Below are 26,245 nucleotides of genomic sequence, written 5' to 3' on the forward strand. Positions count from 1 at the left end.
TTTCGAGAGCCTGGCGGAGACAATAATAATCTGTTCTCACACCAAGCTGAACTGTGTACTTTAACCAATAGTAAATGTCCTCTACGTGGGCCTGGAAAGGACACAAATGTATGAGCACCAGCACCAAATGGGGATAAAGACAAGGATCATCAAAATGATTAGTAGATTCTTCCCTAAAATATATTTAGTTGAGAACCAATGGTTGTCATTGGGTCTCAACTGTGGACATCATTTTCCATTTGTACGTGCAGTTAATTGTATTAATCTGCCCTTTTAAATTAGTAACTAACTAGACAGCTAGAAAAAAAAAACTTGGACCAGAGTTAAGAACCACTGTTTTAGATACCAAGACAGGTTGTCACACAATCAGTAGACAAAGTCAGCTTTATTTACGAGGACAGTAGTGTCAATACAAGGCGGAAGGAGCTAGGGGAAAGCTCAAACAGTGCATGAACTCACATACAAAAAAAAGAGAGAGATCCCATTGTAGCGTTCTGATTCAATTGGTAGTGTTTGATTTTCCCTTTCATTCTTTAGAAGCTGTAAAGAATATAAGGTTTCATAAAAAATAAAAAATAAACGATTCATAGACAACCCCCTTTCATGAGGGCTTAATTTCTTTTGACTCCATCCTATTAATTCATATATAGTACAAAACATGCATCCCATGTTATTCCAGAAGAGCCAGTCTTACAATGTACACTGATTGTACAAAATCCAACTGGAGATCATAGTTTAAAAGAACAAAAACATTATACATACACATCCTTCACAGACGCTGCACGCTAAGACGTATTTGGCTATTCCTATTATCTCAGACATGGAAAAACCTAATTTCAAGCTACAACATGTTTTATACACCAAATATTACCGTCTGATTACAGGGCCATTTTCACAACAGCCTGAGGTAAGCTTTTAGCAAGTGAGACATAGCTCAGATTCAGATGCTAAAAAATAATAATAATGATATCTAGAATGTGATGAAATAACAAAAATGATGATAATTCCTCAATTTAATGGTCAAAAACATAGACAGAATATTACAGTACTTAAAACATTTTTTTTAAAGCCACTGTTGCTTGATCTCCACAATTGCGTTGTAAACAAGAGAAAATGACCAATAATGCCTCAATCAAAAGTGCCAGAAAATTACTTGAAATGTTTGTTTTTTTAAAGCCACTGTTGCGTCATCTTCTTCACAATTGTGTTGTAAACAAGAGAGGATCACCAATAATGCCTCAATCAAAAGTGCCAATTTACTTGTGATCCCTTTAAATTAGAAAGTATTCTTCTGATCCCATGATTGACAGGCTCAGTCATTATTAAGTAGTAGTGCAACATGACTCCTTCCACAAATGCAACAATTAACAACAATAAAACCAAACTAAAACCAAGGAAAATGAAAAGAACATTCAATGTTCCCTTTTCTGCTTCCGGCCAATGTCTATCTCGTCAAGACCTGTGGCTGATCTGGATTCCTGCAGCTCTCGCAGCTGGGCATGTGTTTTTGGCTGCTTCTTTTTCAGTTTCCGCAGGTGGATATCAATTGGATCCAGCTCAGGTTCTGTGACGGGGAGAGGCAGGTAGCCTCCGTCCCGGGGCAGGCACATGCACCAGCCAGCACCAGCCAGGTCCAACTCGCTGTACTCAAAGCCAGCCCTCTTGAGCACCTTGAAGTCCACCATGTCGATAGATTGGCTCATGTCCACCAGTAGGTTCCAGAAAACACAGCTCAGAATGATGCCCAGCAGCTGGAGAAGATGGGAGGTCTCATTTTAAACTTTGTAAAGGTTTCTTTTTTTATATAGAGCTACTAGTGATGAGCGGGTCGACCCGCAACCCGCGGGACCCGCGGGTCAACCCGCGGCGCGGGTGGGTCGAGTCCGAATTTCAGGCAATTATGCAGGCTGTGGGTCAGCGGGTCAGCCGCTCTCACACGCAAAAAAAAAAAAAATGATCACATGCTCTTGTTTTGTCTTTATTCCTAATAAGAATAAGAATAATAACAATAAAACAGTTTGAATACACTTGGGGATTATTTTCCGAGTCATGAAAAAACCCGACCCGCTCATCACTAAGAGCTACCCTAACAAGTTATTATGAAAAAGTTTCAACATACTCCACAAAAGAATCGCAGTAACCCACAGACTTTGATGTTCAAGACTTTTTCATGAATCTTAACTTTGGTTTGCATTGTCTTGAGCAAAGATTGAGGCTCCTAAATGAGGCAAATAACAACCAAGCCATTGGAGTTTCAGGCTCAAATAAACTACAAAATATTTTCCATGCTTATGTATTTGTTAGTGGTAAGTTTACAGAACACATCGCTTAGCATGAATGTGAGATGACACCCACAGCAATATCCTATTAATCTAACTCGGAGCGTCTAAAGATAATATAAACACTATACCTTAGTACACATTAATTTGACGCTACCAGGCTTGTGGAACAACCAGCCTACAGATCTATGACTCAGAGATCTTGTCGTTGTAAAAGTAATTAGCTCTGATACGTCAAATGCACTAGAAATGTGCTGGTAAGGTAGAAACATTTGCAAGGAAACCAAAGAAAAACAGGAAAATATAGGAATGCAAGGAAGGAAAAAGAAACATTGTTATGCATGTCTAAAATGGTTTGCATGTAAAGTGGGTGGATTCCAGTTAAAATGACCACCCTTTTGGTGGAAAAGCTGCGATGTAGGCTCTCTTGTAATATTTTGAACACTTCAACAGACGGATGAGACATGAGGAGCGCAGTCAATAACCCCTGCCGTTTATTCAAATTCTACCACCTTTTTCCCTCCAAAAAGGAGCAAAAAGAGCGCAGGGCTGACAATTCATAATGCTGCTTTCACATTGGCAGCTACAAAGATACAGGCTACCATTCTTTTTCAATGGAAGCCAGCGACATGAAGTTACAAAAATACATCCAATGTTTGTAGCTGCTACAAAAGCTACAACAGTTACAAAAAGTTGAGATGGTTTCAACTTCGGATACAAAGCTACAAAAATGCTGTGTAGCTTTGTGCCTTTGTATCTTTTGTATCTGCCAGTGTGAACGCAGCATGAGACTCCAAATGGAGAAACTGTTTGCACTGCTTCTAACAACTTGACTGGCATTGGTGGATGAGTACCCTCCTGTGTTCCTAATCATCTATTGCTGTAGGTGTTGTAAACTGGAGGAAAATAAAATAAAGTTTTCTGTAGGAGGGGCTCGCCCTGAAGTCTGTCAATACTTCCATTAAATGCTGACAGACTGAGGGGTGCCGATGAATGTGTGATTAAGGCGTGTACCGTAGGACCTGCATGTCTGCATGTCACTCCCCAACTCTTTCCCCGTTTCAAAATAAAGGCACAAAAGCCCCAAACATATCAAATAAATGGCAGAGTGGAGAGAATGAAAAAGCTGAAAAAGAAGGCGAGATACACCTTGGTTATGGGATAGACCTCTTCAAAGAGCATGGATTAAAACAAATACAATTATTAAAAACTGGATTTAAAGAAGCATGTTTTGGAAAAGTTTGAAAATAAATTTGAAAAGATACAACAGAGACCACATCACCCCAGTCCTCCATGACCTTCACTGGCTCCCAGTAAAACATAGAATAGATTTCAAAATACTCATCACCACCTACAAAGCCACCACCTACCCTCAATAACCAGGCACCCCGCTATCGAGGCTTTTTCAGTTGCAGCCCCCACCCTTTGGAACCCACTCCCATCTCACATCAAAGCCGCCCCCACTCTTGCCGTGTTCAAAGCCTCCCTCAAAACCCACCTTTTTAGACTTGCTTTCCCTGCCTAACCCAAACCAAATCTCCCTTTCTTCCTCTTAGTCTTAGCTTATTGTTTTTAGCCTTTTAACGTTTTTCTTTTCTTTTGCTCCTAATAAAATCGTTTTTAAGCTGTTTTGTAAAGCGACTTTGGGTACTAGAAAAGCACTATATAAGTCTGATGTATTATTATTATTATTATTATTATTATTAACTTAGATTTGATTTCCTTCCTGCTACAACATTAGAAAGTAAACTCCAGTAATGTTGCCAAAACACCCCAGCCCAGGAGATGCCCACACATAAATTAACAAACTTAAGTTTGTTAATGTATGTCAATTTAATTTAAGTTTATCTAAGTTTAATTTAAGTTAATTTATGAATTTGCATTTTGACAGCCTCCCAACAACAGTATGGATATTGTTGTTGGGAGGCTGTCAAAATGCAAATTCACTTTCAGAAAGAACTTTCTAAAGTTTAACAAGTTCAAATTATCAGGGTGAATATGAAATGTGTTTGTTTGATTGGACAGACGGCTGTTGAGAGTGCAACACACACACACACACACACACACGCACGCACACACACAGCACACAGCACACACACACACACACACACACACACACACACACACACACACACACACACACACACACACACACACGCACACACGCGTTCTGTTACCTGTGGCAACCCTACTGCACAGCAGAGTGCAATGGTAATTCCAATATTATCACCCATCCAGAGGTTGACAGCATGGATGCAGCCACGCACATGGATCAGTTCGTCCAGGGTCTCCCGCTGATGCTCCTGCACAGCCAGAGCAGAGAACAAAAGGAAACGTGTTCAATTTCATCAACAATGCCCCATCATCGCCAGAAAATCTCTCAAAAGTGGTTGAGGTTGAACTCTGAAAATATCAATATTACTCCAGCACGGCTGGTAACTGAAACAGACTATTCTGTCCCTTCTGAAAGTTATAGTGGTTCAAGTACATGAAATGAGACTAACGTGACTCATACTACAGATTTCAAATAAGTAAGGCTTTTAGGCTTTTAAGCTTGTTAAAGTGATGCTGAACTTTGGTGGAATCATGTGTAGTATATACTGTGAAGTAGGAGTCTTCAATGTTTTTCAGGCCAAGGACCCCCTAGCTGAGAGACAGATGAAGCAGCCAGGGACCCCCACTACATATTGTATAAAATTGTGTTTTTTGCAGATAAAACCTTTTCATAGATTTCATAGATAGCTTCATAGACTTAATTGTTTCGCAGCAATGTCATTGTGTAGCATTGTGTTGGATTCATGTTAATGTGTATTTTCAGACAGTTAACCACTTAAACCCTCAATACTTAGAAAACTTGTACTTGGTCTTCTCTTTTTTCCCTCTACACCTAACCTCTTTGCCGAAAGCAATAGCCAATCTACAAGCTCACACTGCCTCGCAGCGCGAGCTTGTAGATCTACTATTTTCGGATAATGTTCCCTTCAGAATAGGGATGCTAGGGTTCAAGTGGTTAATGTAAAAAAAAAATCCTGTCACAGAAAGATTTGGCGGCCCCCCCTGTAGTAACTCTGAGGACCCCCTGTTGAAGACCCCTGCTGTAAAGCATTCTGTAATGTTCTGTGGCATCATCTCAGATTACATAAAATAAAAACTAATAGAGCCACCATGATAGTAGCATCACTACTACTGTACATGTTCAGGTTTGGCAAAATTATTTTCACACATCAATGCAGGTCAATATTTTGTCCTGTATTGTACAGGAAAGCCCTCGATGACTTCTCATCGAATCAGACTCAACTCTAGTACTAATCTAAACCTGGTTCACCAGGTAAATGCAATTAAATACCTGATAGAATAGAAAAGGCGCAGAAGATTGGGGATTCTAGAGTTTTGGGACATGCTGTAAAAAATAGCAACCAATCTATTAATCTGGGGATATTCAACTTGTGGCCTGCAGGCTAGACCCGGCCCCGTGAAACCATTTCAAATGGCAATGTGCCCTCTATTCTGCAATATAATAATCTTTTTTCCTGTACACCTGCCTATTAAATGTTGTCAATACCTCTGATCTCTTGCCTCAGTCGCTAGCTAACTTAGTTGGTTAATATATGTTAGTTTTTGGTCGTTTTTGCGTAACATAAGTACTGTAGGAGAGTGTAGAGAGAGCCATGAAACTCTGGGCAGAGACATGTGAGAAATGGCAGGTGTCGTATGGCGGGTGTCGTAATCGGCACAACGTCATGTCTGTGATCTAAATTATGTATGTGCAGTGTTGATTTGGCACTGTAATAAAAAATGTCACTGAACATTATTGAAAGCCCAATTTGTACAATGTTTCGGTATTATCGTTTAAAATGCATTTCCTTCTCTTCCACAGTACCTAAAGCCAACCAGAAGACTAAAGTAGAAAGAGAAGAAATTACAGATTGACCTTTGCTTTTATGAAATATGAGCCCATTAGGGTTTTATGGAAGACTAGAGTTTCGGGGGGCTACGCCCCCCTCAACCCCAGCCGCGCACGGGGCCCAGCCGTGTGTATATTGGGGGACCCAAATCGCCGGAGTGAAACTGTGGAAAAATGTTTTTGAAAAAGGAAAAAATTTGAAGAAATAATATTTGTTATGTTTCAGGGGGTCCACAGGGGGTCCGCGGACCCCCTGATGGTCCACTGACCCCCTGTGGAGTGTTGGGACGCGCGGGGACACCCCTGGAACATTGCGGACCATTTCGGTGTTTTTTTTTTTTTCATGAAGGTGGTTGCTTGTTTCTGGCGCAGGCTGTGCAAACCTGGCAACCCAGCGCATGCTGCCGCACGTTTAAGTGGCGTAGCGTCATGAGGGTCAGTGGGGCCGTGGCTCGGTCAGTGACGACCCTGTAGTGCGGATGATATGTGGCATAGAGGGGCAGATTGTAAATCCACAGAGGAAACATCCGTGGGCTACCATTGGTTCAGCGATGTGTGCGGTCGCCCTGCGGCCCCTCCTCCTCCACCAATGTGCAGTATTGAGAGCCCTGACGTCACAACAATTGGAGCGATGGGCACTGCACTGTGGTTGGTTAGGGTACACCTAGGGCCCAGGTAGAACCCAGTTAAAGCCTGCATGGGCAAACCCAGTTAGGACCCGCCTTGGTCCCACATAAACATGGCTAGTTGGGGCCCACCTAAGGGCCAGGTAGAAGCTACTTATAGCCTGCATGGGCATCGCAGTTGGGACTGAAGTGGATGCCGCTGACATTGCTGACATGGGGTCCATATGGTTTAGCCCACCTTGAAACCATATGGGAACTACGCTGGCATGCTGGCTGTAATGCAAACGCTGCATCATACCTGCAGTGTGTAGTTTGATGTTGTGTGTGTAGCAGATATACCTGCAGTGTGTAGATCAATGTCCATAGGAAAGTCAATGCCCAGCAGTGTTTTTTTTCCCCAGCAGAGTTTCTAGTGTCTCTGTGTCTCTCTGGAAGAGGTTGCACATGAACTCTGCAGCCGCACTGAGGCGCTCCAACACAAACACTCTGACATTAAGCTGCTTCACACAACAAACATCAGCACCACGCTGCTGTTTGTCCAAAAGACACAATATCTGCTCTCCCACCAACGTCATGTGTTCATTTTTCGACAGCCGTACAGACTCCTTTTGACACATTTTACGTCGTTTATCCAGCTCTCACTGACTCTCCACATCGGGCTGTTATTTTGCTGCGATCAAGTCAACGATGTGAGAGATTAGCTATCACAGACGGACGGACAGGGGGTGAAACATAGTGTTGCGCCATGCCTTTCGGCCTGGCGGAGACAATAAAAAACCGAAAGTAAAGGAAATGGGCATTTCTGCAACAGAAGTAGTCAATAAACTATGCTATGAAAACATGGGCCACATTGGCAAAGAATGTAAGAAAGAGGCAATCATGTAGAAAATAGCCGATCTCCAAGCTTACAAAGCCTCTGAACGTGAGGCGTTTCGAGCTTGTAGATCGGCTATTTTCACAATATTTACTTGTGGAACGGAGTCAAACAGAATGGGGGGGTCCCAGATCAAGTACGTGTATTTGGGGGGGGGGGGGGGGGGGCGGCGTGAAAGGGTTGATAAACACTGCTGTAATCGGAGCGAAATTATCTGAAATTACTACATGACCATAATGCAGCCTAACATGCGTTGCAGGGGGCGGTCCTGCCATTACGTTAGTTACTGTAGTTGCTGTGGAGCGACATAGTTCTCCAGAAGACACACACAAACATACACCATCTGCAATGGACGAACTGAGCAGCAATATAGACATTCAGCACACGAACGTGCATTGTTGACAAAGTGATTGCACAGCCGCTGCAGGCATGACAACCAGGTTAGCGTTAGCGACATGGCAGCTATCACAGCGCCCTGTCCGTCGTGCTGCAACTGCCTGTGATGGCTACAGCAGTAACAGCAAGCTGTCTGCGATGCCATTGTCTGGAGACTGCTCTTAGCGTGACACGACCAATGAGAGTGAGCGCTGTAGTTGTTGCTAAGATACGGTGGCGTCTCTGCCCCATAGCTTGTAGATCTCTCACACATGATTGGCGTAGGCTGCGTTGCCAGGTCTGACTTTGTGTCTAAGCAATGGTCGGCTGATTTTGGCGCGCCTTTGGGCTCGTTTGCATTGTGCGCACGGCAGCGCTTGTTTAGCGTACGTCAGCGCGACGTGGCAACGGACGTGGCAACGTGAAAGGTGATTGGCTGGTGAAAAGAAACACCCGACGTTACACCAGAAATGGTGCCTGGAGAAAATGGTGACCAAAAAAAAAGTTTGGAAAAAAAGGAAAAAAACCCCGCAGCGGCTGCGTGCTGTTGTGGTGATGAGGTCGTGCGCACGGTAAACGGTACGAAGCTGCCTCCCCTTCCGTTTTGTCCGACATTTGGTGAGTAGAATTAATTATGTTGCGCGGTGGAAAAGGTGTACTGAGCAGTGAGATGTCCCCTACGCGAGGCCTAAATTCAGCGCGGCCGGCGTGGCGAGTCAGTTGGCGACATGTGGTCTGGCGGTGCGTTGTTTAGTCGATAACAGAGCTGTGGGGTGTGGACACCGAGGGTGCGGAAGTTGGTCGCCATTTATATAGTTAGATGACAGCAGCATGTATACTAATTGCTAGTTTGAAATGCTCTAATGCTTGAAATTCTCCATAAATAAATGATTTCATCATGTCATGAGCAGGTCTCTGCCCTTGGCCTTCATGTAAATTGTCCTGTAATATATCTGTAAAAGCAAATGGACTTCTAATCATGAAAAAGGAAAAAAGAAACAAAAAAGAAAAGATAACAAAAAGGTTGGCAGTCACTGCTTGGAGATATACCCTTGTAAACCACAGGTAGTTTTGCAACAAATACAAACAATAATCTTGTAATTGAGTCATACTACCGTTTCATCAAGTGTCTTGTGGCCACACAGAGTGTTGATAACTTCTCCCACCTGCACAAAGGTCAGAGAAAGAGAAATATTTTAATATGCAGGTAACATTTGCGCACGCACGCACGCACGCACGCACACACACACACACACACACACACACACACACACACACACACACACACACACACACACACACACACACACACACACACACACACACACACACACACACACACACACACACACACACACACACACACACACACACACACACACACACACACACACACACACACACACACACACACCATGGGTGGGACAGTGAGATGTCCTGTGGGATCAGGTGTACCTGTCTGCTGCCACCCAGAGCATGACCTTGAACCTGTGAAACTGGCAGCAGAGCTGGCAGCTACGATCTTATAACCCAGGAAGACCTAGACAATGTTCATGTCTCTCTAACCTATTCTCATATCTCCAGGGTATGCGTTGAGGTATTGCGGGCGCGTGCGTGTGTCTTCAGCTCTCATTAATTCTCTAGCAGAGCTCCAATGCTCTCGTATCAGTGCTTTGTGAAGCGTGAAACAGCAGAGATAGCAAGCGGCAAGTATGGGTGTGCCGGTGGCAGCAAGGGACCATACATTTCATTTATCCCTGTGATTTAAGGGGTTGTGAAGAAATTCTCCAAAGCCCACGCCAATACCTGCGAATCGGGCAGTGGCATGGGCTTGTCTCACATAAGCTGGCTGGAGCTCTCCAATACAATCAATTAAATCCCTGTTGGTTGGACATAATGAAAGGTGCAGACAACACACGCAGTAGATAGCATCTGTGTTTGGTTTTCAGATAGTAACTGGACGTCAGTAGTGAGGTCTATTGGAACAAAGCTCAATCAAATAGGTAATCAGAGGTATTGGTGGTCTTACCACCCGAGTCAGAAATAAAATCCTAGATCTATTTTCCCCCTTTTAGATTGCTTGTTATCATGGTTTCACACGGCTATCCATATAGGTGATTGAGGCATAACGCCTCACCTGACATCCCAAGCACTTCACCAAATCAGCACCAGATATGTGAGATATACATATCATTTTTTTCCCAATAAAATTGCACATTCAGAAATCCTTCGGAAAACAGTAACCTGCAAACACTGTTTTTTTCAGGCCACTTCTACTGTTGCACTTGCTGTTAAAAAGGAGATTTTTCCGGTTAAAACTAAAGGTTTTAAAGGTTGTTAAAGCTCTATTTTCTGATAGTAATCACTGCTATAAAGTGTTCAATCACGAGTCTCACCGCCTCTCCAGCTCTTTCATGAACAGAAAATACATTTTCAAGTTGTCCAATCAGGAGAGAGTACCCATGTATCAGCTTTATAATGTTCCAGTTCCAATTTTGTCTGCTCACGTCTTTGAGTCATCACTTCCAATTGCCCTTGTTTATCCTGTATCCTGTATGACTTCTCTTTCCTGATCGAATAAAATTGGTATCCCTATCTGAACAAACACTATATGACAATGATTGCCATCAGAATATAGAGCTATTTAACACTTATTTTAACATAAAAATATTACTTATTGGTAAGTAATATTTACTTTAAGTTTAAAAAAAAAAACAGTACAAGCTTAGGAATACACTTGTAACTGTAAAATGCGTTCTGTATTCTAGTCTGTACAGCCCGACTGACTCTTATCCTGCCTTGGCCCACGTGGTTCCATTGCTGGCTAATTAACGCTTGCTAAATTGGTTACAGTGAAATGTACAGAGCTCAGTCACAGGAGGGGAATCTGGAGACACGTGTACCCAAAGAGAAAGGAAGGAAGCAGATGTAATTTGCTGACCGAGTTCACCCATTGTTTTGCTTCTCTTTCTCTCTCCATCCCTTACTGTTTGTAAACCCGTTTAAACTGGCATCAGGGAGTGTATAGCTTCTGTGTGCTCTATGAATCCCTTATAGCCTAATGTATGCTAAATTAGGCTTAATCCCTTGTCATGTTAATGATATACACATATCTGTCAAAGTTTAAATATGGACGGTATGTACAGGTATTGGTTTGGGAGTTTTCCTCCTCTAAAAGTGCCCTGAATTACCTGTGATTTGACACCTTTCCATAGAGAGCTTCCCGGTGGAGGACAAATGAGTGGTAGTCTGTCAAGTTTTCTCCTATGTCCCATCTTTTATTGTGTTATCAGCCCAACAAGTTCCACTACAATTCCATTTTCTGGGATTGCAAGAATCTCTCACGTCTGAATTTCTTTGCGGTCCCTGTGATTTGTGAAACGGTGTGAAAGGAGTCCTCCACACTAGTGCTTTGTTTCCTAACAATTACCACAATATGTATAATTATGATGTTTAGGTATTATCAGTCTAAACTTAATATGTTCTGGCTGTTCTACATACAGCCAACCAGTTGAAGAAATTGCAGATTGAGGCTTTAACTTTCGCTTTTATGGAATATCTGAGACAATTTGGGTTTTATGGAAGAGGTTTCTGAACATCAATTTACAATTTAAGCAACAGAACATGTATTCTATTGCTTGCTATTTTAACACAGTCTAATCCTCTTTAATCTCATAAAGATGACTGAAATCAGGCATGATATTGTCCAAATACTGTCTCTCATCTCTTGCTTCTATGCTCCGTTTAGCTATTCCATTCATTCTCATTACATGGCCAAAACAATTCTCAAAATCATATTTTAGCATGAACACAAACAAAGCTAGATCTGTCATTATATAACGAAAATCGAATCATGTGGAACTCGGGATCAACATCGGAATGTCCTGGCTTCAATGTGGATTTCAGACATCATGTGGCCAGCCTGTGACATCAGTCATCTATGATGGCAGTTGTCTGACAAACGCATACATACTGTACAACCAAACGCATACATACTGTACAACCAGAGCGCCATTGACCTCCGTTGTAAAATTAACATAAAATATTTCCTACGTAAAAATAATATGTAAAATACATTAGTGGAGGTACTTCCGAGGCCTACTGACTGATTGGTCCAGGGTTTTGAGAGATTAGCTCAGGACACACAGATAGACTGACTCTCACTAAAAATGAGTGCTGGTACTTTATAAGACACGGCTCTGCATGAGGCCAACTGAGAAGAAGGTAGGAAGGTAGGTCTGTGTGTGTAGTTAGGCCTGCACACATTTCTTGTGTGCAGTATGCTGCCAGTATGCCTTTTTCCCCCTCAAGCTTATTTCATTATCGTCGTTGCATGCGTTACATTTATATTGGTGACTCCTGTGGCACTGGTGAACCTCTGTCAAGGAAAAGTCACTTTCCAAAAACAAAAAAAACAGGTCTTATTTTCTATAAATTAGAAACACTTGGCTTTGTTTGTATTTGTTCATGCTTAAACAATTTAAAACAATTTAAACATTGTTTGTTCAGTGTGTGCATGTCATGGGTTTGGTTTAGGACTCACCTTGCGGCGAACGCAGCAGGTATATGGAACCCCACAGGCCAGAGGCCCGGTACCATTGCAGAAGTGGTACTGGTTTACCCCCCAGTCCTTATACTCATCTCCTCCACAACATGAAAACTGGGGGAGGTCAAATACAAACAAAAATACATTTGAAGGTTCAAGTGTAGGCACCATCACCAAATGTACCTTGCAAAAGTGGTGACATATCTCTCAAATACCCATTAACTATATCATAATAAGTTTGTGATCATGAAAAGACATAGGCATATTCATAGGCGGCTGGTGAGCCCGACATTTGGGAAGGCTGATACGGGACACATGCACGCGCGCGCAGCGCGCAGCGCGCGTGCATGTGTCCCCCTCCCGCGCGCACGCGATTTTTTTCGGGTTTACCGCGGATAAAGTTACTTTTTGGTTAAAAAATCTCGCGCGCGCGATTTTTTTCGGGTTTACCGCGGATAAAGTTACTTTTTGGTTACTTTATTTCGGTTTTAGGGTTAGGGTTAGGGTTAGATATTGACCAATTTATACAGAGCCCCAGGATGAAAATTGAATAATGCTGCGCACATTTATTATATATAATTTGCTCAATTTCAAAACATTTCCAGGATAACATTTGGGAAGGCTTAGCCTACCCTAGCCTTCATTACCCGCCGCCTATGGGCATATTTGAAGTTTAAAAACTGAATTCCACTCTGTGTTAAAGCTTAAGAAAATTACCGATGTAATTGGTAGAACACATCTGAAGCTTGCTTAAATGGCTAACACCTTGGAGGTATAAGGAACAGTTTTGCGCCTTTTAATGCAACCATTTTACTAGTTTCTAGGCAGAAATCACATCGTATCAACACCTATCAAGGGCCATCACGATCCTCTGTTATAATTAAACAGCTGGATTCCCCTGGTCACCACAGTTCTAAGTCGGCTGCCAACGGAAGCCTGAGCAGCACCAGCAAAGGCACCGGAGCCCAAGCCGGCAACTACCACTGCTCACCCCTCTCACCCCTTCCTCCCTCTCAATTCCCTTCCAGTATTGGGAAACCCGACCTGAAAGACCCCATCCCTGACCCCAGTGTGATTCTATCTGCATAATAAAGTTCTTACTGACTGACCGACTGACTGACTGAGCTGTTAGACGGTTTTTAATTCTTTAAAATGCAAACTTGATAGATTGAGTCTTTTTACACTCATCACAGTCTTTTGCTTTCCCTTTAAGCTGCACAAGACAAAAATCCAACAAATCAAAACCAAAAAAACATGTGATATGCTCAAGTGCTTTAAAGAATCCTTTCAAGTGAGAAAAGTGACCACTACCGCAGGAGGTACATCTAAGCCTGAGGACACTCCTCCCTTCGGCCTCTTACACAGATTCAGGCCTGCATTCAGCGAATGCGCGTACCTCTCAATTCTGTCTGAAGTGAAATTGGAGACTGAGGTTTGGTACTGCTGCTCCTGGGGAAGAGCAGCATTTAGGGCAAAGGTAAAGGACTTGGGGTCCAGGGAATGGAACAGTGGCAACACTCAATTAAACGGCATCTTCTGAAACCTAGGTGCTAAAAATCCAATCAATTGCCTACTTTGTCAAACCGACCCCAGGATAATAAAGGACAACTCTATCTCGATCACTACCACTGTGTTGCCTTGTTATTCCTCTTTGTTTTATTGGATTTCTCTTTGTGGAAAGTCTGGAAACCCTAGGCGGCATACCCCTGTGCCACTGAAAAGACAGAAACATGACTGGCTGCAACAACGCATTTAAAAAGTGGTTGGATGATGTGACATGGAGAGGGAATGGGGAGACAGGGAGGCAGGGCTTGTTCATTTTAATGTAAATTAATGACTTATTTTTTTTGTGTGAGGCCACTGAGGCGTATTGAGTTTACTTTGTATAAAATGTAAATAAAATTGACTTAACTTCTGGGGAAATGTATCCAAAATATGCAATTCAAACTCAATGAAGGTCTGGTCGTGTCATGTGCACACTGCTGTTGTGTGCTGTCAACTTCACATAGGAGGGATGATTTCGTCGAGGTAGATGAAATATGCAGTGTAAAATGTGTATATCACACGTCTAAGTCCATGATGGTATATCACACGATGCGATGCGGCATTGTGTGCTTAATCTGTTCTTTTCGGAGAGTGACACAGCCATATATAAGTTAAGCTTTATGGATTTGGGGTTACCTACTGTATGAAGATGGAAAAAATGCTGAATGTGTGCAAGCACTGTGCAACACCGTATGGATTGTGGAATTTAACATGATGGCGGTAGTTAATTGAAAAAGTGACACATTTTAGTAGTAGTTAAAGATTAGTAGAATTCTGATGACAAGTTATGACAATGACAATGTTCTTGAATGTGGTGCAATGCCACAGCTCACTGGCCAAACAAAAATTGCTTTCTATTTTTGATAACAGTCACCTGCTGGTTTCCACCAAGATGTATGCAATTGAATATTATGAATAGGGCATTACAAACCTCATTAGAGCTCAGCAAAAAAAAGAGCATGTGTATTAGGGAAGAACATCATCATACTTTTTGTTGTACGTAATCCAAGATGTTTTTGAAGTCCAGGTCATCGTAGTAGTGCTTGATTCCCTCTCGTATGCTGTTCTGAAACAAGGCAGATGTCTACACACAGAGAGACAAGCAGGAGGCGCAGACAGACACACAGACAGACAGACCAGGAGGAAGAAAAACAAAGACAGAAAAAGAGGAAAGAGAGTAGTGAGTACTAAACATCTATCAGACTAACAGACTGTAGTACAGTGAGCATCTTGTCCTCCGAGTGTAGCAGCTAGACTCTAGCTGGAGACTATGCCCAGAGGGACAGCAGAGGGCCCTATTTTAATGGCAGAACTTTGCCCAATAGCGCGTGGTCTTAACTTGCGCCTGGTTCAAGGTTCAAGGTTGTGTTTTATTGTCATCTTGTGTACGGGTACATGAGTAAAACGTATTTTTGTTCGGCCTGGGGGCGGCCTGTAATCTTCAGGGCGCATTTTGCGGGCGCAATGTGTTAGCCTGGCAAAACATGCCCTGAATTAGTCATGGGTGTGTTTGGGCATTACATTAATTAAACCAATCAGAATGTCGGCTGCCATCACCTTTCAGAACGAGCTGCGCCCGGTGTGAGGCGCATTCCTATTTATGTGGTGGAGATCAGAAGATGCTTTTCTAGCAACGAAACCAATGTCCTTGTGCATGAAGTGAAAGCACACAAGCTTAAAATCTATGGTAGCGTGTAGGTGTGATAATCTGCAACTAAATGAATCATTATGCTCCGTTTCTTTCCATCACTGCTCGTCTAACACACATAGCAGCCTTTTTCTTATTTCCTAGTATTAATGAAGACAAGTGCTTGAAATGCAACCTCAATTGTTGAACGTGAGCGTTGTGTTCAGAATCAGATCAGATGGATTTTACTTGAAATGAATGTGTGCGTGCGCATTGTGAGCCTGCCTAGGCGTCTAATCCAAACAATGCGCCCCCTAAATAACAAGGAATCACCTGCGCCTCACTTCGCCAGCAATAAGACCAGCTCAGAGCAGGTCTTAACATGAAGTGCTAAGTCTGTGGGGAAAACAGCATTGCATCATGATCGCACCAGACCACACCTCATTTTAAGACCCATTCACCCCCGCACTGCATCAGGGGGAGGACACAGAATGTGCCCTACGATCAGCGATAAGCGGCATTGCGCCAAATTGCACCAGGCGGAAAATAGGGCCCCATGTGTCATAGATGTATCTGTGTGTCAGAGCGTGTGAGTGTAAAAGAAGCTCAAAGTCTGTGTCTGTGCCAGTGTGTCCACATGACCTTATAAACTGTATTAATAATCAAATTATTACATACACAGGATACACAGGATCCATTACGACCGGGAAAGCATCTGTGTCATTTTAAGATTTCTTTGGCTATTCAAAAATAGCAGATCTACAAGCTCTTTGCGCAGCACTTGGTGCCACACTATGAGCTTGCAGATCTGCTATTTAAATAATATATAAATATATATATTTTAAAAAAAATATATATATATATATATATTTATTTAAAGGGAACATTTTTAACTCCAATATATGCTTCTGGGGGGTCCCTGGAACAAAATATTTTGAGATGGGGGTCCGCAGCCAAATACATATAATTGTGTGGGTTCTTGCTATGAAAAGGTTGGAGCACCACTGATATATAGTAACATACGTTAGGATTAAGAAGACATTTGTATATGAAAAACATATATATGTATTCAAAGATTTGCACAAATGTTCCACTATTTTTCAAAAAATAGCAGATCTACAAGGTCATAGTGCCGCGCTATGAGCTTGTATATCTTATATCTATCTTTTTGAATAGCCAGATAAATCTTAAAATGACACAGATGCGTTCCCGGATTGAATGGGTTAATAATCAAATTGTCTGTGTGTCTGCATACACAGGTTAAGAAGAGACACTGACCTTCTTCTCAAAGATGAGGGCGATTATCAGGGCCACCGCCTGAAGAAGCAGCAGCACACACAGAACACACAGGAACTGTGGACAGAGATAAAATATAGTCAACACTAATACAGGGCTTACACTGGTTCTCCTCAGCATGCATGACGCTACCATATTTAGCAGATTTTCCTCCAAAAACACTGTCTTCTGACCCAAATGAGATGAGAAATATACAGCGATTTTTTTGCCGATAGTGAACTTAATTTGATGCTTGGACCAACATTTCGCTGCTTGTACCTGTATGAGTGAGTGACAAATACCTCTTGATGTCTAGGATAAAAGTGTTTAGGATTATAATTTAGGAGCTTAAAAATTACTTATTTTCAATCAATTACACAACCCATAAGCCTTGAATTCATGGAGATTTTTCAGTTTTTGTCGCATTCCTAAGCCAATAATTTGATGACCCGCGGAGTCTGCAGTAAGAGACTCAAATGACCTGCAATTGAGTTTCCTACAGCCATAGCATAGGCGACTGCGCTGGTCAACAAATTATTGGTTTAGGAATGCGAAAAGAAAAAAAAAATCTCCATGAATTCAAGGCTTCATGGGGTGTGCAATTGACAGAAAATAAGTATTTTTTTTGCGTGAACTACCCCTTTAACCTCTCCATTATGATGATGCAAAGTTTGTCAAATTTTAATACAGTCTGTTTCGCCAAAGCAGGTAATCGAAAGTAAGAATTGCTGTGACACTACAATGACATTCGGTTTGACGTCTACCGCTGGATCCATATAAATGCCACATTGGTACCAACCCTAAAATACCGTAGCACACTAAAACCAGCAAAATGGTCCGTGTCCATGGTTTTCCTCATTTATATGTTTGTAACCACATCTGGTTTGCAAATAGATTAAGTATACACATACACAGTAGTAGAACAACTGTTGTTGTGGCAACCGTGCAACTAGTGTTTTGGTTATTAGTGTTTTAATTTATTCTGCACCTGGCTTTTGTTGTATAAACAGCACCTCATGAAGGTATGTGCAAAATGTTTTAATAAATGACACTTTAGTTGGCAGCACCCAGCCACCCCCCCCCCCCCCCCACCCCCGCTGAAAACCACTTCAAGGACACCGGCATACACAGTCCCTCCCCCCTTCCTCCTTGTCCGTCTCTCACCATGTGTAGCAAGGTCTTGTTGTCTCTGAGGGAGCCCACCATGCCGACGAGCGACACGGTGAACATGACCAGGCCCAACAGGATCAGAACCACAGCTGGTGCCAAGAACACCCCCTCCAGGGTGCGGTTCTTCTGACGCTCGACCTCTGCATACACCCCCACACACAGCACGCACAGCCCCACCAGCTGAGAGAGGGAGAGAGAAAAGAGTTAATGGCCATTTATTTTAACCCATTAAGACCGGGGACGCATCTGCGTCTCATTTTAAGATTTCTTTGGGCTATTCAAAAATAGCAGATCTACAAGCTCATAGCGCGGCACCGAGTGCCGCGCTACGAGCTTGTAGATCTGCTATTTTTGAAAAATCTTGAAAAAAATGTTCCAGATTTTTTTCAAAAAACTGTTGAGATTTAGACATTTTTTAAGAATCGCCTCAGGTCTCAATGGGTTAACGCATAGGGAACGCATCTACAAATGTCTTCTAAATCCTAACAGTTTTCTGAAACACTTATGTTGTTATAATATCAGTGGTTCTCAAACTTTTTCATGTCAAGGAACACCCAAAATTATATTTATTTGGCCGCAGACCCCCATCTCAAAATATTTAGCTCCAGGGACCCCCAGAAGCAAAGATTTGACTTACAAATGTTAGCTTTAAAATATATATATTCAAAGATTTGCACAAATGTTCAGAAATACTTGGTGCCACACTATGAGCTTGTGCCTTGTAGATCTGCTGTTTTTGAATAGCCAAAGTATAAAATAATGGCTAAAGTCATTCAAATCTAAAATGATGCTTTCCCGGTCTTAATGGGTTAATCATTCAAATCGATCAAATAATCGTTTGCTTTACCAGTAGCCGCTAAAATCTCAATTACTTTGACAGAATCTGCATCTGATTTTTAAATCTCTGTGTTGTTATCCATGTCCTCACTGTATTGTCTGATTCACTGCCTTTTGCGATTATTTCAATGTCGTTTTATGCTTCTGCTTTTCTTTTTTGCTTTATTGTTAAAGTTGTGACATTGTAATGTGATTCAAATGTTTGTTATCAGGACGTCCTTGAAAAAGAGAGCTAGCTCTCAATGGGTTTCCCTGAATAAATAAAGGAAAAAGAAAGAAAGATAGAATCATTGTGTATGTAAACGACATAGAAATATTGTTCAGTGTTTGACAAGGCATATTATTTTAATTTAAGCGGAAGTGAGAGACGGGGGAGAAGAAACAAAAGAAGTGAGCAGATATATTTTCTAAGCCTTTCAGACCTTTTCTATTTTTCTTTTTTAAAGGAGTGGGGGGCCCAATCCCTTTATCTCTCTATATTGAAACAGACAGTAGTTTACTGTGTATGTGTGGGGGGAGACACAAAGAGGATAACAGGTAAGACAAAAGAGAATAGACTCTGGCAGGAACCCTAACCCAATCCTAAAACAGCATTAAGGTTTCAAAATTGAACCAATCAACAATGCGCACGCACACGCACACACACACACACACACACACACACACACACACACACACACACACACACACACACACACACACACACACACACACACACACAAAACTAAAATGCAAAGCATGTCCAGATTGCTATGCGTTTTGATTTAGGAGGCACTATGCTCAGGAGTGGGTGTGTTCTACTTAACCAGCTGATACTGTAGTTTTATTGAGCCTTCAGCTGCAGTAAAGCAGCAAAGCAACTGCTCCTCCTTATTTATCAATTCTTCCATTTCCTGATGTGATATGTTGTAATTTATACAGCCTGAATGCTGGATAGCATACACAGGTTTTTGTGGGACTGATTCCCAGAAATCACCAATACTACAGACCAGTACTGTAAAAAATATCACTCAACCTCTATGCAACTGAGGAAGAAGGTATATGGCTGCTTATATCTAACCTTTATATTTTACTATCACTTATAATACTTCCTCAATACATTATGATATTTGACAACTTGTAAGAGCCTAAATGTCTCCACTAGGCCTAATAGCTATTGTTTTGGTACAGTACAGCCTTTCTTGTTATGGTTCAGTTTGTCCTTCAGGCAGCTACAGTATAACTAACTATGATCTCTGCCCTGTGCTCGTGGCAGAACTACCGTACCACTGACATGTGTTAATGTACTTCTGACCATGATATCATGTACATAAAGCATAACCACCACCACCTAGAATATTGTCTCGACTCCTATGTGCCTTATCGATAGCTGATTGATCCAGAATTCCACGACACATCACTCTACTCAAGGACAGGTATTGGAAAGGAACTCACAATTAAAGAAAACAGTACTACACAAAGCAACAGAGAGTTGCCGTCAAAAAGTGTTTTAATTTGTGCTTGTGTAAATAAGGCATACACATAAAAGGTAGGCTTTCCCCGGTGGCCATCCCTACAAAGGTAAGCAATTTATTCCGATCATAGATCCTGTTAAACCATATTAACTAAATTCAGCAGCCGACAGTAAAGATAGCCTTAATTAAATATACACAGCTGGCTCGCAGCCAAATGGACGGAGCTTCTGTCTGTTCAGCTTAACAGGGCTATCTTGTAGTAAATCACCACACAATTAGGTATGGCGATGGAGTGGAGGATCAGAGAGAGAAGAGAGGAGAGAGGAGAGAGAGACCCAGCTGGTATTGATAATCTTCGGATGTTCTGGAGTCATACTTGACTTCAGGGTACTAAATCCCAGCCATGCTCTACGGCTTGGAAGCGGTGCCACTGACAAAAAGACAGGAAGCGGAGCAGGAGGTGGCAGAATTGAAGCTGCTACGATTCTCATTAGGAGTGACAAGGAGTGACAAGATCATAAATGACTACATTAGAGCACAGCCCCCCCCCCCATGCATTGGAGGGCCAGCCCAGGTTAGAAGGTTTGGGGATAAAGCAAGAGAGGCGAGGTTTAGATGGTTTGGGCATGTGCAAAGGAGGGGTACATTCATGGGAGGAGGATGCTGAAGATGGAGCTGCCAGGCAAGAGGAGAAGAGGGAAGCCAAAGAGGGGGGTTTTGGATGCGGTGAGAGAGGACATGCAGGTGGACCAAGGAAGATGCAGGAAACAGAAACAGATGGAAAGAAACAGATGATTCACTCTTTCTATGGCAAAGAGTGAGAGGGAAGTTAAATCAACCCTGAAGGGAACCAACCGAAATAAGAATACTCTTTCTATGGCAAGAGAATGAAAAGTCAAACCTGGTGGCTCAGGCTTTACTGAATACCATTTAGTCCTTGTGTGTGTGGACCAATTTTCAAATCACGCCAAAAATATTATGCTAATTTCAAGCTATTTGTAGTCTGGGACACCACAAGACTAGCTGTGCATTCACAGTTCAAAAAACTATTATTTTAACAGATAAGATAGATGGAGGAAAAAGGAGTGAGAGATTCAAAGCCAGCCCAGAAGAATCATTGGGACTTGTCAGTGGGGGGATTGGAGGCTGTGGATGACTCACTCATCTCCTGATAGCCAGAACCCAAGCGGCAGAAAAACGTTTTTCATCCACATAGCGAGTGGGTACTAAAACTAAAAGCTGCTTTTATATGACAGACCATGAATTCACCTGCCAAAGAAAATAAGATTAAAAAAGTGTTAAGGAAGGCAATTGACTGAAACGTCAGCCTCATTGAAAAACGTGATCTCAAAGTGTGTTGCTGCCTGGCGATATTATCTTTTCCAGAGCCACACAGACCTCAACTGACATTTGGCTGGCAGATGGTATCAATTTCCCACGCTACCTGTCCTTAAGTCAACCCTTGCCTTGGGTCAACATACGTAGCATTAGATGATGCTGAGGATAATAATCATGCACTTAAAAAACACCTGCATACAGATTAGCCTTAAAATTAGGCCAAGTCAGGTTGTCAGGCCACAGATAGCATCACACCGCTCGCCTCCTTTCATTGTTGACATTATTCAGTGTCATTAGTCTTGCTCACTGCTGTCAAATAACATACGAGGCATCATTATGTCGTCCTACTGTATATAGGCCTATTGTGCATTTGCATTCCGTCTCTATCTAAGCAAAGACAACAAATTGTGTCAACAATTCACTCATTTGTTCCACTGGGTTTTATTCTCGCTAATATTGTGTAAATCAGGGGTCTTCAACAGGGGGTCCGAGACCCCTGGGGGGGGGGGTCCTCAGAGCTACTACAGGGGGGCCGCGCAATCTGTGTGATATGGATTTTTTTTTTTACCACTTCAACCCTAAAATCACAATTCTGAGGGGAACATTAGCCAAAATAATTGCAATCTACAAGCACACAATGCCTCGCACTGCGAGGCGTTGTGTGCTTGTAGATCTGCTATTTTCGGCAGGTTCATCTCTCTCTCAGCTAAGGGGTCATTGGCCTGAAAAACGTTGAAGATCCCTGGTGTAATTAAATAATATGAAACGACATGAAATGCTTTGACTTGAATGTCCAACAATAGCAATATCAGACCTAGGTAGGGTGTTTTTGGTCGACAGAAAAAGCCTCCCCTGTGATGATGATGATCATCCCTTTTAGATGCAACGCCCTGGCTGCTGTCTGCAGCACCATAGAGAGAGCCCTTTGTCAGCATGCTGCTGTTTACCGGCTTAATACACAGTGAAATAGATTCATTCATGTCTGGTGCATTTGTGTTTTCAATGAGATTCACCACCGCTACGTTTGTCTAAAATGAGATGATATATTATTTGATAGATAAATAAATAAATGACAACACACTCACTGCTATGGCAGATATTCGATAGCACGCTCAGGCTAACGGGGAGGGGGGAATGCTAACCATAGACTGACTGCAGTTCATGGAGCATGTTGGAATAATAATACAGTGTTGAAGGTATTAGTAATAATAATAATAATAATAATAATAAAGGTCAAACACACTTACCGAGAACATCATGGAGTAAATGTTTAACGTGAATTTGATGAAATAATAGAAATGGTTGGTTTTCCTCATGTCTGAATAGGAAGGCATGTCTGCTAAGATTAGCTAGGCTGTGTACTACTATAGCTACCTATAGGCTGCGTGCGCTACGTAGAAAAACAAATTAGACAAATTAATCCAGCTTTGTGAAGAGCCAATTGGCGGAATAAAACATGTATCAGTCCTTTTTCCTCACATTCTATTGGGTTCTTATATCCATGTTACGTTACGAGCCCCGTCCACTTCCGTGCGGCTGGGCGATCCACGCACGCTTTGTTTTGACTACATTCTTAAAGGGACAGTTACCTCTATGGCGACACTTGACAGGTTCTATACGTGAAGAACCTGAAGCAGAGCGCCTATCTCCGCCAGGCTGGGTTGCCTAGTCCAGTGGTTCTCTACCTGTGGGTCTGGACTCCCAGGGGGGTCCCCACAGGATTTTGGGAGAGTAAAATCATGACAATTTAATGGCTTTTAAGACACACAAAAAAGAGGGGGAAACAGAAATGAAATAGCTGATCTACAAGCTCACAAAGCCTTGCAACGCGAGATGTTGTGAGCTCGTAGATTGGCTATTTTCACAATATTCATCTGTGGAACCAAGTCAAACTAAATGTAATGCCTCAACTCCTACACACAGCCTGTATTAACAACTGTACATACTACAACATTAAATGTAGAAATGAGGATTGGAAAAAAGACATGTTTTTAATGTCATAGCCTAGGAGACACAAACAATGACTTTTTTTCCATGAATAAGGGAGCTGTATGGTTTAGGAATCATGGACAGAGCTCACCTATCCAGTTCATATGGTTTAGAACCGCGGACAAAGCTCAGCTGTCCATTGTACTACTCAGTGCCATGGGTTCACAGTTCATGTGGTTCAGAACCATGGACAGAGCTCACCTGTCCAGCACTGCTCAGCACCACAGACAGCTCCACTCTGCTCAAACCCAGCATTACAACCATAGATATAGAAACCAAGATACCTCATTGGCCTCTGCAGTTCATTGGAGCGACCTGTATCGAATACAAGGCTCTTCCGCAGGGGAAGCTGCCACTCAAAGTGCACTTCTGGCCAATCACAGTGCGTTGACTACTGGCCAATCACAGCCCGTCTTTTCCAGGACTTGTCAGAATCTAGTTGTCCCGCCCCCACCTGCCTCTGATTGGCCCTCCCGAACGCCCCCTTTTGTGACGCACGCGGAAGTTTCCCGCTAGCCCTGCAGAAGCGGAAGCGTGCCCGAGATACAGACGCTTCAGAGCCGGAGGAGGCGTCTATCTTTATATGTCTATGATTACAACCCACAGCTTGCTATACTAAAAATGTATTCACCTGTTTCCTAGGCTGTGTGTTTTCCACTTCCTGTCGATTTCATTGGATATCATTGGTCATCTGACCAGTTTCATTGGATTTCGTTGGATTTCATTGGATCAAATCGACAGGAAGTGGAAAACACACAGCCTAGGAAACAGGTGAATAGCCCCTTCCTGTGTGTGTGTGTGTGTGTGTGTGTGTGTGTGTGTGTGTGTGTGTGTGTGTGTGTGTGTGTGTGTGTGTGCGTGCGTGCGTGTGTGTGCGTGTGTGCACGCGTGTGTGTGCGCGCGTGTGTGTACTTAAGCCATTGTCAGAGCAATGACAAATTAATATAATTTGAATGAATGAACCACGGTGTCTCTGAGGACACCTGTCAACCCATCCTGTCAACTGCACCCTTCCAAACATTCCACAGGTTTATCTAATTTTATCTGTACTTTTATTTGATCACTGCTGATGGTTTTAAACCAATCAAGCCAGTGTAGTGTGACGGTGCAAGTGAAGGAAATCAATTGCAAAAAGGTCGCAGCTATTAAGGCCTGGCAGGTGGGCCCAAGTGCAGAACCCCGGGATGGGTGAGGCTGGTGTTCAGGCAGGCAGACCGAAAGAGAGTCTGACAGATGGGCAAGCACAGGCAGACAAGCAGGTCGATTGTAGACAGGTCAATGGATGAGTACAGATGTAGTCGATGTACTCGTTGATGACGAGTTGACAAACAGATAGATTAATGTGCAACTGATGAACTGGGTCTTACAAGGGTCTAAGAGTCTGCAGAGTCCTTATGTAGCTTACCCTATAGGTTATGTGATGCTTACATCACACGCCCCCACTATGAGTTCATGACAGGAACCATGACAACGGATTTTTATAGTTGTCTCTGGATAAGTATATCAGCATATATAAAGTGCCTGAAATGTAAATATAATGGGAAAAAAATATTTTAAATGGTTGGTGATTTTGTAAATAGTTTCACTTCTTGTTTTGTTAACAGATTGGTTTAAAGTTTTCACTCAAAGGTGACGCATACAGCATGAGCTTTTCATGCAGGAATGACAATGTAGTATATAATGTTTAAATAAACATTTTGTGCCATAAAATGTTTAGGGATGCAGATTGATTTTTTTTTAATGGTTGCATACGTTTACACAGCCCCACATGTTATGTGATGTGTTAGAAAATCCCCAAACATAATTTTTCACTCTCCTAGTCATACGTAATGGAGATATGGCAAAGTCAAACTATAGTGTAAATGTAGAATAAATGATGAGATTATATATTAAGAGTATGTCCATTCATATGCTGTGTATAAAGCACTTCACCAGTCACCTGTCTTCTTCACAGCATTGAAAGCAGTGTTGAACCTATTATGAGATTTCAATAAACCTTTCCACTTTTCAGGCAAGAGGATGAATACTCATCAATTTCATGAAAGGGACAAAGGTCCTTAATTTCTCAGGTGCTAAGTGGAAAGTCAAAGCACTTAATATAGTAAAGACTTTCAGATTAGTGTGTTAAGTCACAAATCATTGCTACTCGAGCTGCAACAATGGCTGAGGATTGTTGGGCAATGTGTGCTGAATGCAGATGAGGAAGCAAGTCTCTATCTGTGCTCTGAATTCAACATAACCATTTTTACAACCTGGTGACCTTTTCTTTTGTTTTATAACCTGACATTTATTTATGCATTATCTAATGTCATAGCATAGGAGACACAATATGCATTTATGCATTTTATGATGATGCATTCAATGATATATTAATGTTATCTTCAGTTACAACAAGACTACAGCCAG

At 42.2% G+C, this 26,245-nt stretch overlaps 1 protein-coding gene across 1 annotated transcript; it reads right to left on the bottom strand.

Annotated features, from left to right (window-relative positions):
• Positions 1-366: 366 nt before the first annotated feature.
• On the bottom strand, positions 367-23,394 carry LOC311044258 (tetraspanin-15). The gene is made up of 8 exons (XM_084055709.1): positions 23,098-23,394; positions 18,216-18,401; positions 17,055-17,129; positions 15,138-15,233; positions 12,602-12,718; positions 9,174-9,224; positions 4,457-4,582; positions 367-1,751 (listed from the first exon to the last, which is right to left on the bottom strand). Exons 1-8 carry the CDS (start codon positions 23,182-23,184, stop codon positions 1,413-1,415), a joined length of 1,077 nt encoding a protein of 358 aa, XP_083911835.1. The 5' UTR covers positions 23,185-23,394; the 3' UTR covers positions 367-1,412.
• Positions 23,395-26,245: the final 2,851 nt, after the last annotated feature.

This window comes from Gymnoscopelus microlampas (genome assembly GCF_963454915.1).
Source record: "Gymnoscopelus microlampas genome assembly, chromosome: 4".
In the NCBI taxonomy this organism is placed as follows: Eukaryota; Metazoa; Chordata; class Actinopteri; order Myctophiformes; family Myctophidae; genus Gymnoscopelus; species Gymnoscopelus microlampas.

Excerpts from the sequence above, each read along its gene's own strand:
- LOC311044258 (XM_084055709.1), bottom strand. The coding sequence starts at position 23,184 with ATGCCTTCCTATTCAGACATGAGGAAAACCAACCATTTCTATTATTTC. Across the intron at positions 18,402-23,097 it reads TTTACTCCATGATGTTCTCG|CTGGTGGGGCTGTGCGTGCT; the intron begins GTAAGTGTGTTT and ends TCCCTCTCTCAG. Across the intron at positions 17,130-18,215 it reads ACAAGACCTTGCTACACATG|TTCCTGTGTGTTCTGTGTGT; the intron begins GTGAGAGACGGA and ends CTCTGTCCACAG.